Source organism: Taudactylus pleione, unplaced genomic scaffold (assembly GCF_031769625.1).
Source record: "Taudactylus pleione unplaced genomic scaffold, aTauple2 ptg000019l, whole genome shotgun sequence".
NCBI lineage: Eukaryota > Metazoa > Chordata > Amphibia > Anura > Myobatrachidae > Taudactylus > Taudactylus pleione.
The window spans coordinates 38,307,119-38,320,562 of NW_028284421.1; the positions used below are offsets into that span (position 1 = coordinate 38,307,119).

The 13,444-nt window shown below is 40.9% G+C and overlaps 1 protein-coding gene across 5 annotated transcripts in view; it reads left to right on the top strand.

Moving 5' to 3' along the window:
• The window catches only part of NME6 (NME/NM23 nucleoside diphosphate kinase 6), a 100,868-nt gene that overhangs the window by 78,093 nt on the left and 9,331 nt on the right, over positions 1-13,444 (top strand). For 3 of the 5 annotated variants that reach the window (XM_088447241.1, XM_088447216.1, XM_088447234.1), the window contains exons 2-4: positions 9,110-9,223; positions 10,392-10,494; positions 12,467-12,506. In XM_088447241.1, coding sequence (XP_088303367.1) covers positions 9,137-9,223; positions 10,392-10,494; positions 12,467-12,506 — 230 coding nt within the window. In that variant the 5' untranslated portion in view covers positions 9,110-9,136. Of the gene's footprint in view, positions 1-6,831; positions 7,044-9,109; positions 9,224-10,391; positions 10,495-12,466; positions 12,507-13,444 lie in introns of those variants that run through there. The other 2 variants (XM_088447242.1, XM_088447224.1) reach the window with 2 other exon arrangements.

Here is a 13,444-nt window from a genome sequence, read left to right on the forward strand (position 1 = left end):
AGAGAAATACCTGACTTGAAGAGAATCTGTCTCAGAGTTGCCTGCTGCCTGCCGTAAACACTCTCCCCCTGCAGTGAGGAAGTGTCAGAGAGAAGACAGTACGTACGTACGTTTCACCACAGTCGGGCTTGTTCACCTGTCAGAGGGAAACGATTAAAAGTTATACTGTAATTATGTATATTTCCTTATATTATTTTGGCTCTAGGTCCAAATGGACCCCGAGAAGCTTTCCGCCATTGTCAACTGGCCCTGTCTGGTGGGTTTAAAGGCGATACAACGTTTCCTTGGCTTTTGCAACTTTTACTGGCAGTTTATCAGGAACTATTCATCTGTAGCAGCTCCTATCACTGCACTCACCAAGAAGGGCCAAGACACCCGGATGTGGCCTCCTGAGGCAGAGGAAGCGTGCGACCACTTAAGGCAGTGTTTCATCTCTGCTGTATCCTGAGACAACCCAGTTGCGACCAGCCTTTCTTTCTGGAGGTAGACGCCTCGACAGTCGGGGTTGGGGCAGTACTCTCATGGAAGGCCAAGGAGGGGAATTGGTACTCTTGTGGTTTCTTTTCCCGCAAGGAGAGAAACTACGCAGTCGGGGATAAAGAATTGTTAGCCATCAAGCTAGTCCTGCAAATATGGCGATACCTGTTGGAGGGGGCAAAATTTTCCATGACTGTTTACACCGACCACTAGAACCATACTTACCTTTATACCGCTCATTGTATAAATTATCGTCAATCTAGGTGGTTACCGACCGGGCAGCAAAAAGCTGGGCATTCAGTTCCGCTGAAGAGGATGAAGTGCTAGAGAATATGCCTATTCTGAACCCGGCTTGCTTTGTAGCAGTAACTTCTAAGGTTAAAATTCCCCCTGGGAAGACATTCGTAGCTCCATACAAAATTACTACATGGGCTAATAGTTTGCAGTTCACCAGCCATGCGTGTGTGAAAAGAATCACCTAAAAGACACACAAAATGAGGCGCTACACAAAGGTCACATAAAATAAATAGGTTTGCAATAATAAAAATATAAAATATATAAATGGAAATATAAGTGACTAGTAGGACTGCTGCTTCTAATGAGGAGCTGACCCTCAGAACAAATCAAAGAAATTCAAGAGCTCTTGAAGAAATGTCTCAATGATGAGAAACGTGTCAGCCACATATTCATTGTGACATTGGAGGAATTTCTGTTACACCGCTATACTTTCACTGCTGTTAGTACAAGCCTGCAGACCTCCAGCGCCAGACATATCACTACCGCTACACTGGCCGCAGCTGTGTGGCTGAACTTAAACCTTGGTGCGCTTCCACTTTCCTGTGGCAATAAGCTGGATGACTAGACAGCCGCGGGCTGTCCGCCATTATGCTGACTGCACCAATTTGTACCATACAATTAACCTAGGTGGCTGAGCACCTGCAGGTGCAGTGAGTATCACAGTTATAGAGGGCAAAAGCCACTTCTCCCTATACTGGGTATATTAATTTGACTTTATATATACACTGGCGGAGGTTTGCCAATTACAACTTCAGTAAATGTTTGCTTTCCTTTCGGATACAATTAAGGCTTAATGCCTGTTGCTGTGATTTTACAAGTGGAAGGTATTTACACTTTCTCTACAAGCAATTTTGTCTGAAGGTCCACATGGCTTTTCTAAACTAGCAGTTCAGATATACAAGTGACCGGAAACACATTACTCTTGTTATTTGGATACCCTAAATAACAATCCTCTGGAGAGACTATTTGCTGACATAAATAACAAGCTGCAGAGTTTAGGCAAACTTAGCTATATACTTTTTTATTTATTATTTATTATCAGCAATAGGTGACTTTCAACGAGGGTGTGCTACTAACAATTGTTATACTATTGCAACAAGTATATTTTGAATAGATACTTTGTTTTTATTAACTTGTTACTGTGTATTATTAACGGTTTTGATAACTGTATTTTCCGATATTTCCACTGACTCTATAAGATTGTTTTATATATTTATTGCTATATAATAATGTATTTATAGCTTTTTATGTTGTTGTTTTTTTTCTTTTTATTATTATTTTTTTAGCTTGTCTGGTAATCCATTACATTTTCAATTACTTAACATTTGTGGCTTTTGTGGTGTTACCGTGCTCCTTCTGTGGTGTGTGAAAAGAACCCTGGAGCTAATTCTTAGGGGGTATTGGTGGCCAACAGTCCGTCAGGATGTTAAGGACTTTGTGGCAGTCTGTTTTACCTGCGCTCAACACAAGGCTCCACCTCACTCGGCCCCAGGTCCCCTGCATCCATTGCCAGTGCCTGACTGTCCTTGGATCCATACTTCCATGGACTTTGTCATCAATCTTCCGTCCTGTCATGGTTTCAATACTATCTGGGTAGTAGTGTACAGGTTTTTCAAGGCCGCTCACTTCGTTCCATTAAAAGGCCTACCTTCAACACCAAAGCTAGCAGAGGCTTTTATAAAGGAGCTCTTCAGGCTGCACGGGTTTCCTAAGAACATTGTTTCAGATCGTGGGGTGCAATTTACCTCCAAATTCTGCAAGGCATTATGTAAGTGCTTTGGGATTAACCTGAGCTTTTCATCAGACTACCATCCCCAAAGCAATGGCCAGCCAGAGTGAGTGAATCAGGATTTGGAGAATTTCGTCTGAATGTACGTGTCGGCCAGTCAAGATAATTTGGTCTCCTTGCTGCCATGGGTGGAATTTGCACATAACAATCTGTTCCATGAGGCATCTGGCCATTGTCCATTTTTCATCCAGTACGGGCAACACCCTGTTTTACCGGAATTACCAGCCCTCAGGTCGATATCAATTCCAGCCATCTGTGGCCCGGTCAAGCGTTTTCTCAATATCTGGAAGGAGGTAAAGAAGAATTTGTGCAGAGCCTCTGCGAGGTATAAGGTGTTTGTGGACAGGAAGAGGATGATGGTTCCTTTACTGAGTGCTGGTGACATATTTTGGTTGTTAATCAAACATCTGCAATTGAAGGTACCAACAACGAAATTTGCTCCCAGGTTTATTGGGCCATTCCAGATCCTAAATCAAAAAAGAAAAAATAGTGTGAGACTACAAAAGTGCACTCCGGGGTCTATAGGGAATGGTTACCCTTGGATAGAGTAATTTCAAATATAACCTTTATTAAGTATTCAGTTAAGATCACATACAATTATTAAAATATAGATAATAAAGAAAGTGCTGAAAGAATAGAAAGTGTGTGTTAATATTAGGATTAAAAATCCTTACCCCTGAGACACAGTTTTATTAATAATAATTGTTCTGTATTATTTAATATTTCTGTACGTCACTAGGTCAGGGCAATCTACAGAGCCATCTGATGTTAAATACTCAGATATTAATCTCAAATTGTCAGTGTATTATTACAATTCATCAATATGGTCACGTGGTACTGTTTCATCTAATCTTAAGTACTCAGATATTCATCTCATTGTCAGTATATGATTGCAATTCATTAGTGTGGTCATGTAGTGCTGTTTCCTCTAGACACAAGTTACTTTATTGATACAGTGACAGAGCAAATGCAACATTGTCAACTATTGTTTCAATGTTGCTGAGGTCCACACGTAATAATGGTATTACTATTCCCTTTATAGGTTAGTTTTTAAAGAGATGTCAATTGGAAAGGAAGAGTAAATGAATGGTTAATAATAATGTGACACAAATAAAAGGTATTAATAAAATTTCTTTGTATTTATTTTATCATGTGTCTCTGACACTGTAGGGACAATATCATATTTACATTGTCCCTATGAACATTTTCCATATTTACTGTGTAGCATATATATTTGATTAAATGCTACACTGATATGATAAATCTTCCTTTCCTGTTATTTACTATTATATGCAGTGAGGGAGTTCAGCCGCGGGTCTGGCGCTGCCCGCCGCTGTCAAATCCCTTCCCTATCTACGGCTATTACTGGCGTTTATGAATGCAGCCTTGTGGATCTGGTAGTTATCCACCGCGGGTCTCACACTGGCCGCTGCTGTTATTCTTAGGGTCTTGTGTGTGCCGGACTCAAGCGCTATTATTATCCGCTAACACTGACAGGTTCACTGCACTGTGACTGGTGTTATATTGCGTGCAGTGAGAGAGTTTAGCAGTGGGTCTAATGCCGTCCGCTGCTGTCAATCCCCCTTTCATATCTACGGCTATTATTGACGTTTCAGAATGCAGCCTCGTAAATGTGGTGGTTAGCCACTGCGGTTCTCACACTGCCTGCTGCTGTTTGTTTTAGAGTCCCGTGTGTGCTGGACTCAAGCGATATTGATTATGCGCTAATATAGACAGGTTCACTGCACTGGTGGACCTTCAATACTGTGGCTCAGCGGTGAGCCGATATGTATTTCGCCGGATGTCTGGTTTCCTCAGGGCAAGCCGAGTTGTCGTCCTAGCAGTAAAAATAGTAATTTACAATCCGAGCTCTTCAAAAAAATGAGAAAATGCTGCAGAAGGTTATTTAGGTGTACACCCACAAAACACCATAAAGTAGACAAATCTAAACAAACGGGATAAACCTTGCGCAAAAAACTCAAAACGGGAATTGTTCTCTACTGGTAGTCTGTTATATTGATCAAAATACCACCATCAATGTTCCATACATCAGACGTTAAGAAATGTAATTGATTCCTTCAAGAAAAGTAAATGTGTAGGTCTTCTTCTTAAAATATAACAGTCTGCCCCAAAACAAATCTATCACTTAATCCTCTTCATAGACACTGAGATTCCTCTTGTTCCTCAAAAGAAGGGAAAGGAGAGAGTCGCAATAGTGTGATAAAGTTTTATTCAAATGACAAGTTTATAGTATGAAAAACAATTGTGAGGCTGTGTACCAGACAGATAGATAGGTGTATAATAACACCATCAAGCGTGAAATGATACAGTAACAGGGTACCTCCTGGGTTCAGACCGTTCTATTTTAAAAAGAAGACCTACACATGAAGACCTACACAACTGGTCAATAAAACATGCCAGTGTTTTTGGAGTGTGTTTTGAATATCTCTCCATTGATTGCAGTATGTAATTCACACACACTTTCTATTCTTTCAGCACTTTCTTTATTATCTATATTTGAATAATTGTATGTGATCTTAATTGAATACTTAATAAAGGTTATATTTTAAAATACTCTATCCAAGGGTAACCATTCCCTATAGACCCTGGAGAGCACTTTTGTAGTCTCACACTATTTTTTCTTTTTTGATTTTGTCAATTGCGTGCATAATTAGCAAAGTAGCGTCATTGAACACGTCACCTGCATGTATTTCAGCCCGCACTGAACGCAGTGCTTGCGGCGGGGAAAGGCAACCTCAAGGGCTGTGAGCAGCTCCGATGGCTCACGATGGTCCCGATTAATCATACATTTCCCAGAGATGATGTGTGTTGCGAGAGGCAAGGGGGTGTCTTCAGACACTTGTGAGCACACTTTGCGATAGCTTGCTAACACACAGTGGGAGTCCTTATGCGACGCAGTGCGAGCGCTTTATTTAAATATCCGGCCCCTTTTTGCCAGCGAGCAATCGTATCTTTCGAGCTGGTCTGAATGAGCTCCCTAGTCTGAAAGCCATGACCTGCGTGTCAGACGCAGCTAAGTCCAAACTTCCTTGCGGGGGTCCCTGGTGAACACTGCCATCACGTTCAACTCCGCGCCTCAGTAAAAGGTCCCGTCAATTCCAACATACAGGTTAGCATCCACTATCTTTCCATGACTTGCGACACTTCATCTCACTTATAGCAGTAATGCACTCACATAATGTGTGAGCGGCTTCTCGCATATAGCAGTAATGCAGTCATGCAGCGTGACCTGCCGCGTATGAATAGAAGTTGTGCCATCACGCAGTGTGAGATGCCGCTTATGTATAGCAGTAATGCAGTCACGCAGTGTGACCTGGTGCTTGCATATAGCAGTAATGCAATCAATGTTTTTGACCTACAGCTCACTTATAGTAGTAGTCCAGTCCCGCAGTGTAAGCTGCTCCTCGTATATAGCAATAGTGCAGTCACGCAGTGTGAGGTGCCGATTGCCTTAGCAGTGGTGCAGTCAAGCAGTGTGACCTGCCCCTCGCTTTTAGCAGTAATGCAGTCACTCAGTGTGAGCTACCGCTTCCATATAGCATTAGTCACGCAGTGCGAGCTACTGCTCCCATATAGCAGTAATGCAGTACCACAGTGTGTACTGCCCCTCATGTATAGCAGTAGTGCAGTCACACAGTTTGAGCTGCCGATCGCCTTTAGCAGTAGTGCAGTCACACAATGTGACCTGTCGTTCGCTTTGATCAGTAATGCAGTCCCGCAGTGTGAGCTGCCCCTCGTGTATAGTAGTAGTGCAGTCACACAGTGTGCGCTGTTGATTGCCTTTAAAAGTAATGCAGTCACGCAGTGTGAACTGCTGCTTGCTGTTAGCAGTAATGCAATAATGCAGTGTGACTTGACGCTCGCTTTTAGCAGTAATGCAGTCATGCAATGTAAGTTGGCGCTCGCATAATGCAGTCCTGCAGTATGACTTGTCGCGTATGAATAGCAGTTATGCAATCACGCAGTGTGAGAAGCTGCTCATGTATAGCAGTAATGCATTGTGACCTACCGGGCATGAATAGCCTACTGTGTATAATGGGTACTACTGTGTGGCATAACCTGAATGGGGTCTGTGTGGAGGCAAATGTATGTGTTTTTTATATTTCCCTCTGGGAGGCCCTTTAAGATCTTGCTATGTGGCCCACAAAGTTCTAGTTACACCATTTCATGTAAACACAGAGGCTTTAATATGAACTTGTATGAGCCATCAAGTTTGCTCAGACTGAGGTTAAAAGGATACTTTTGTAGCTTTCTCACAAGGTTTTGGCAGACTGCCACTTTCCATTGGAGCCAGCCCTGGAACCTGTGCAAATGAAGTGTCCCCATTTTTAATGATTGTATGACAGTGTGTGGCCCTGATGAAGTTCAAACCTAGGCAAAAACCTAATCCTGGTCAAAATACATCACCACGCCAAATTTGGTGAAGCCAAAACTCTGGCCGTGCATAAAGGACAAACAGGTGAACAGACCCGCTTTCTCGCTTATTATATAGATAGCATAGGTAACCTCAATAATTGTATTGAAAGCACTCCCAATGCATTTACCCACAAATGAACGCAAATAGTAAAGTAAAAATGTCAATGGGTATGTTAACAAAAAATGGTTTCTAGTGTCAGATTAATGTTCTTGCATTTAAAAAAAAAAATCCCAGTATAAGCCCTTCCGTTTTTACCATTTAATACACCCCTGCCCCTTAATACAAAATGGTGCATAAACACGGGACGACCGTCAGTGATAACGATATCGCTGAACGATCTCCCTGCACCTTCCCGGAGTGCTGGATGATTGATATCGTTCATCCAGCACACCACCAACGATCGCGGGTCCCTATGTAACCTGGTTGATATCGACCAGGTTGGCCTGCATGCACCGTCGATGGACGATATCGTTATCGTCCATACGTGCCCGTGCATCTCAGGTCGTTGGTGGGTTGGAAGGCACCTAAAATGCACGATATGAACGATAACGATTTGATCGATATCGTTTTAGTTCATATCGTGCATTTTTATCGTACCATGTGTACGCACCATAAGAGCCTGGTTCAGAGGTTGACTGATTTGCAGAAGTTGCAACTGCCACTGTGAAATTATGCTAATGCGGCAGCTAATGTGCTGTCTACTGAGATGCCCACCATCTGCGGCTTTAATTCTGCGATGTGTCTGTGCAAATAGTTGCACCATCGATTGAGCATCGTTTGCAACATTGGACATTAGAGTAACCCTATAGTTGCTAAGAATGTTTGACGATACATGGCTGCTGGTGCCAGTGGAACTGCGTCTTCCGACGCATTATCTGACACTGGCATGTTTACAACATGCCCGCCATCGATAGCCACCCCCCAGTCACCGCTTTAGGAATTCCCATCGGAATGGCATGGATCTCCATGCAATTCTGATCTGCATCCCCTGGCGGTAACCATCGGGATGCATGCACAGTTCGTCTTGGGCGCATGTGCAGAATTAAAAAGTTTTAATTGTGTCCACCTCTCAATCGAGCCCTACAAGGTATATTTACTAAAGTGAGAGTTTTTAGAAGTGGAGATGTTGCCCATAGCAACCAATCAGATTCTAGCTATTATCTTCTAGAAGATTCTAGATAAATGTTAAGTAGAATATGATTGGTTGCTATGGGCAACATCTCCACTTCTAAAAACTCTCACTTTAGTAAATATACCCCTGAGTCTGAATGTAGCACTTTGGTGCGGGTCATATTTGAAACCCTAATATTTACTTAAGAAAAGTCCTAGATTTTGCTGTTGTAGAGCAGGTCGAGCAAACTGTTAGTCCATTTCCTTCAGATGTGAAGCACACTTAGATATTAATGGGGTGGTCTGTTGAAAACTGTTTTTATGCACTTCATACATTTATATGTTTCTAATCTATTATACATTGGCATTACTTAAATACACTTCTTAGTGGCTATGATATTGCATTATAGGTTTAATAGACAAATTAATTTTCTAACAGCGCTTTTAAATATTAATTCCAGTGCGTCTAACATAAAAAGGGAGGCCCTTTCACCCTGGCTGCTGTTTTGTATTGTGTGCATTGAACCTTGATAAAAAAAACAATTGCTTGGAGGAGTCTTCTTTCCCTTCTTATGAATTTGTTATAATATCCTCTAGCGGGATGACTTTGTGCGTCATTGCTTATTGATGCTGCATGTATCTTGAACCTAGTTGTACCTTGGAAATTCTATTGTTACACCTTTTTATTTTTTTCATTTGAATAATTAAACCAAAGTTTCTGCTGTTTTGGGAAAAAATAATAAAGACAAATAGTATTGATTAAAGATTCTTTTTTTTTTTTTTTTTTCTGTGTCACCCTCATCTCCTCCCCTGTCTGTCTCTCACCTCTGTCATGCCCAGTCATCCCATCTCTCATCTCTGCACCCTTATCCCCATCTCCCTGTATCTCATCTGTCCCTCTCACCCACCCTGTCTCTATTCTCTATTCCCCTTTTGCCCATCTTTTAAATTAAAGATTCATATTGTATGTGTGACTCTTATGTGTTATTTTTCAACAGGTTTTGTCTCTGTCCTTACATTTCATCATGGCCACCTTCCGCTGGACCCGCTCACTTCAGCTTACTCTCGCTGTAATTAAGCCTGATGCTGTGGCCCATCCGATCATATCTGAAGTAAACATTTTGTTTTAATTGTAAAACTGCTATACAAACATTTTACACAACCTCCCCTGAGGCAGAGTGGCTGAGACTTTCTCATGTAGGCATTTTACCTGGGGCTTCTCCACTTTTCATACATCCCTGGCACCTTCTTCGCTATCATTTTAGGTTGGCAAACTAAATTGATTTGCCGGTTGTGGAGTGGCGATTTTACTAGGTGGTAGTGCAGTTTAAAATCGCATTACAGTATATACTCATTGAGTACTGTTATAACTGAAAAGTTCGATGTCTTTTAGGCAAATTCTTTGAAATATACACCATATTGCAGAGCAAAATATTTTAGAGCTTTTGATTTGATCAGTGGGTTAGAGAAGCCACACAGCTTTTATGAACCATAGCTCCAGACATAGCCTGCCAGCTGCCTGTCGTAATGGCTTAATATGCAGATACTGGGGTGAATAATATTAGTGGGCAGTGCAGGTCAAGGTGGTATAACACCCACTGTGTAAGATGCCAAAGTACACCCACTCTCTTATTCTTCCACATACACATGGTATAATTGCATGGTTGATGGTTAAGTGCGCTGTGGGTATTTTAGCTATGGAAAAGCAAATAGTCTTTGCTGTTTAAGGTGGGGACAGATTTAATCTTCTAGACCTAATTATTTTGCTGAAACAGATTGAATCTCTCCTATCCAAAATCCTTGGGACCAGGGGTATTTTGGATAACAGAATATTCAGTATTTTGGAATAATTGCATACCATAATGAAATATCATGGGAATGGGACCCAAATATACACACAGAATGCATTTGTGTGTTATATACACCTTATACACATAGCCTGTAGGTAATTTTATACAATATTTTTAAGAATTTGTGCCTTAGACAAAGTTTGTGTAAATTGAACCATCAAAAATCAAAGGTTTCATTATCTCAGTCATGCCAAAATAATTCTGTATTTCGGAATATTCGGATATGGGAGACTCTGCATGTACTACGAAGCAATAAAATTCACTGTTTGGTGTTCACTGCTGGTTATACTGATCCAATCCTTGTCATGCCCATGGCAGTTTTCATATCCGGCCTATGCCTTGTGATAGCCCCGATATGGGTTGTAACTTAAACCTGCATGTAATGTTTTCTATGAATTCTGATATTTCATCTGATTATTCTTTTCCATAGGCTGTACATGAGAAGATACTAAACAACAATTTTCTTATAGTAAGAAGTAAAGAGCTTAAATGGCAGGTACAAGATTCCCAGAATTTCTACAGGGAACATACAGGTAAGAACAGTTTTTGGGGCTGCATTTCATATAAAGTAGACCGTTTTGCTGGTTATGTTAGTGGTACATTGTGCCTTGGCTTATTCCATCTCCAGGGACTTGGCCTTTTATATATTTTTATGCCTGCATGAGGCAATTACAGACAATATAATCATTGCATACCTGTCCCATTAGCCGTGATAGCTCTGTGTCAGTGCTTTTGTTTTTTACAGGAACTATTTTTATCTGGAAAAATTGCAGTGTTTCAGAGTGGGTACAAATATTTTGTATAGTGGAGCTGGGCAGTGTGGAGTGTTCCTGTTTAATAGTGGGCTACACCTTTTTGTCTCAAATTGTGTCCACATACAAAGAAAATAAATCATTTTTTTAATTAGATATTTAAATATAATTCAAGAAGTGAAACGAGCAGATACAGGGACTCCTAAACTTCTTTTTACAAAAGGAATTGATTTTTACAAGTTCACTTGGTGCTGATAATTGTGCTTTACTATTTTTTTTTTATTGAAAACATAAAAATCTAGGCGCATCCAATACAGGTATGTCTCTATAGGCACATAAATACTTGTAATAAAAATGTTCAAACACACAAAAGTAACATGTAAAAAAGATAGCACTGACACAAGTTCCTGATTAATTTAGGACATACACAGTGCATTCGGAAAGTATTCACAACGCTTCACTTTTTCCACATTTTGTTATGTTACAGCCTTATTCCAAAATGGAATAAATTCATTTTTGCCTTCAAAATTCTACGCACTATACCCCATAAGGACAACGTGTAAAAAGTGTTTTTGCAAATTTAATTAAAAAAAAACTAAGAAATCACATGTACATAAGTATTCACAGCCTTTGCTCAATACTTTGTTGGTGCACCTTTGGCAGCAATTACAGCCTCAAGTCTTTTTGAATATGATGTGACAAGCTTGGCACACCTATCTTTGGTCAGTTTCACCCATTCCTCTTTGCAGCACCTCTCAAGCTCCATCAGGTTGGATGGGAAGCGTCGGTGCACAGCCATTTTCAGATCTCTGCAGAGATGCTCAATTGGATTCAAGTCTGGGCTCTGGCTGGGCCACTCAAGGACATTCACAGAGTTGTCCTGAAGCCACTCCTTTGATATCTTGGCTGTGTGCTTAGGGTCGTTGTCCTGCTGAAAGATGAGCGTAGTAAAAAGCACATGGCAGCCCTTGTGCATTTTCAGCTAGTCCAACAATCCTGCAAAAGTATGTGCAGAATTGTGTTTTGTACAGGCTTACTGCATGGAATATATTTGAAAAATCAGATTTATTATCATTATTTATAATGCGCCATAAAATTCCATAGCTCAGTCATTAAAGATGCCAAGGACCAACATCCAAATTGCAAAACAAACAAACAAAAGACAAACTACAGGACATTCAAAAAGCATACGTGCAAGAGTAGCAAGTAATGAACCACAATAATGTACAAGTTCGGTATATACCAAACAAGTAATGTACAGAGCATGAAATATGTAGAGACAAGGATGTACAGGTGGACAAGATGAGAACAGATCTGATAGGGCCCTGCTCATGAGAGCTTACAATCTAATGTATGTGTGAGTGTGTCTATAAGATATACATTATTTTATTATCATGCATTAAAAACACTATTCATTCATATCAATTACCAAACATATACAATTACTATCACATGTTATTGTATGGTTTGCTGAAATGAGACTTCCTATATTATGAAAGTAAATCATTATTGGTTATTAGGTCAATAACACCAGAAAACAATTAGAGCATTATTTTTTTTCATATCTCTTGCGTTGGTATGTGCAATATATAGATTTTCTCTATCTTGTTATTCATCTAATCTTTTAGGGATCTTTGGTTATGGTTTACTATAGGAATTAATATTCTCCATGACACTCGTGAGTTTATTATGCAAACATTGATTAAATGTTTCTTCCCCTCATACTTAATTGTACTTTCTGTCTTTGCTGTAGGACGTTTCTTTTATCAAAGGTTGGTTGAGTTCATGTCAAGGTAAAACTCTTAGCCAATCGTTTTGCTGCATGAATCAAGTGATGTATTGCTCTTTTTACATTTTTCATTTTACTTTTAATTGAATTAGCATGTAGTTTCATGCTGTGAACAATTACCTTAACACTAGGTGGTCATTAGTTGGCTAATCTGTCTAGATCTAGACCCAGGAACTCTAGTGTGTATGCCCCATTAGTAAATAAACCCCAGACGATATGCTCAATGAGCGACATGTTTAGCGTTTGGCCTTGATCTCCCTGGCAAATGACATTGAGCATACACACTGAACGATATCGTTCAGTGACTTCGTCCTGCACTTCCCCGAACATGCAGTTCCTGACGATATTGTCAGATAGACCTGCATGTTCGGACGACAAAAAACATTGTGGATGACCTGCCGGAGCGGTCATCGTCCATCGTTTGAGCATACACACTGGACGATAGGAACGATAATTATATCGTTATCGTCCATATCGTTCACTTTTATCGTCTAGTGCAGGGGTGGCCAACCTGCGTCCTTTTGGTTTTAAGATGCGGCTCCCCCCTCTGGAACTGGGAACGCTGTTCTTTGAAGTGTTAAGAGACTAAAGAAGCCTCTGATTGCTTCAGAGGCCAGTATTCCTAGTGATGCATTGCACAGGTGACATCATGACATAACCTGCGATGTGAGGAGCCTGCCCTGTGCGCCTGCTGGATCTAGTTAGACCCAGTCAGCGGGTGCCAGAGCCGGAGCCAGAGCCAACGTGGTCAGGTAAGTACTGGGCTGGGGCCACTGCTTAAGGGGCACTACTTTAGGGGGCACAAATACGAGGGGCACTGCTTAAGAGGCACAAATACAGGGGGTATTGCTTAAGGGGCACTAATTTAGGGGGCACTAATATAAGGGGCACAACTACAGGGGGCACTGATTAAGGGCCAAAACTACAGGGGGCACTGCATAA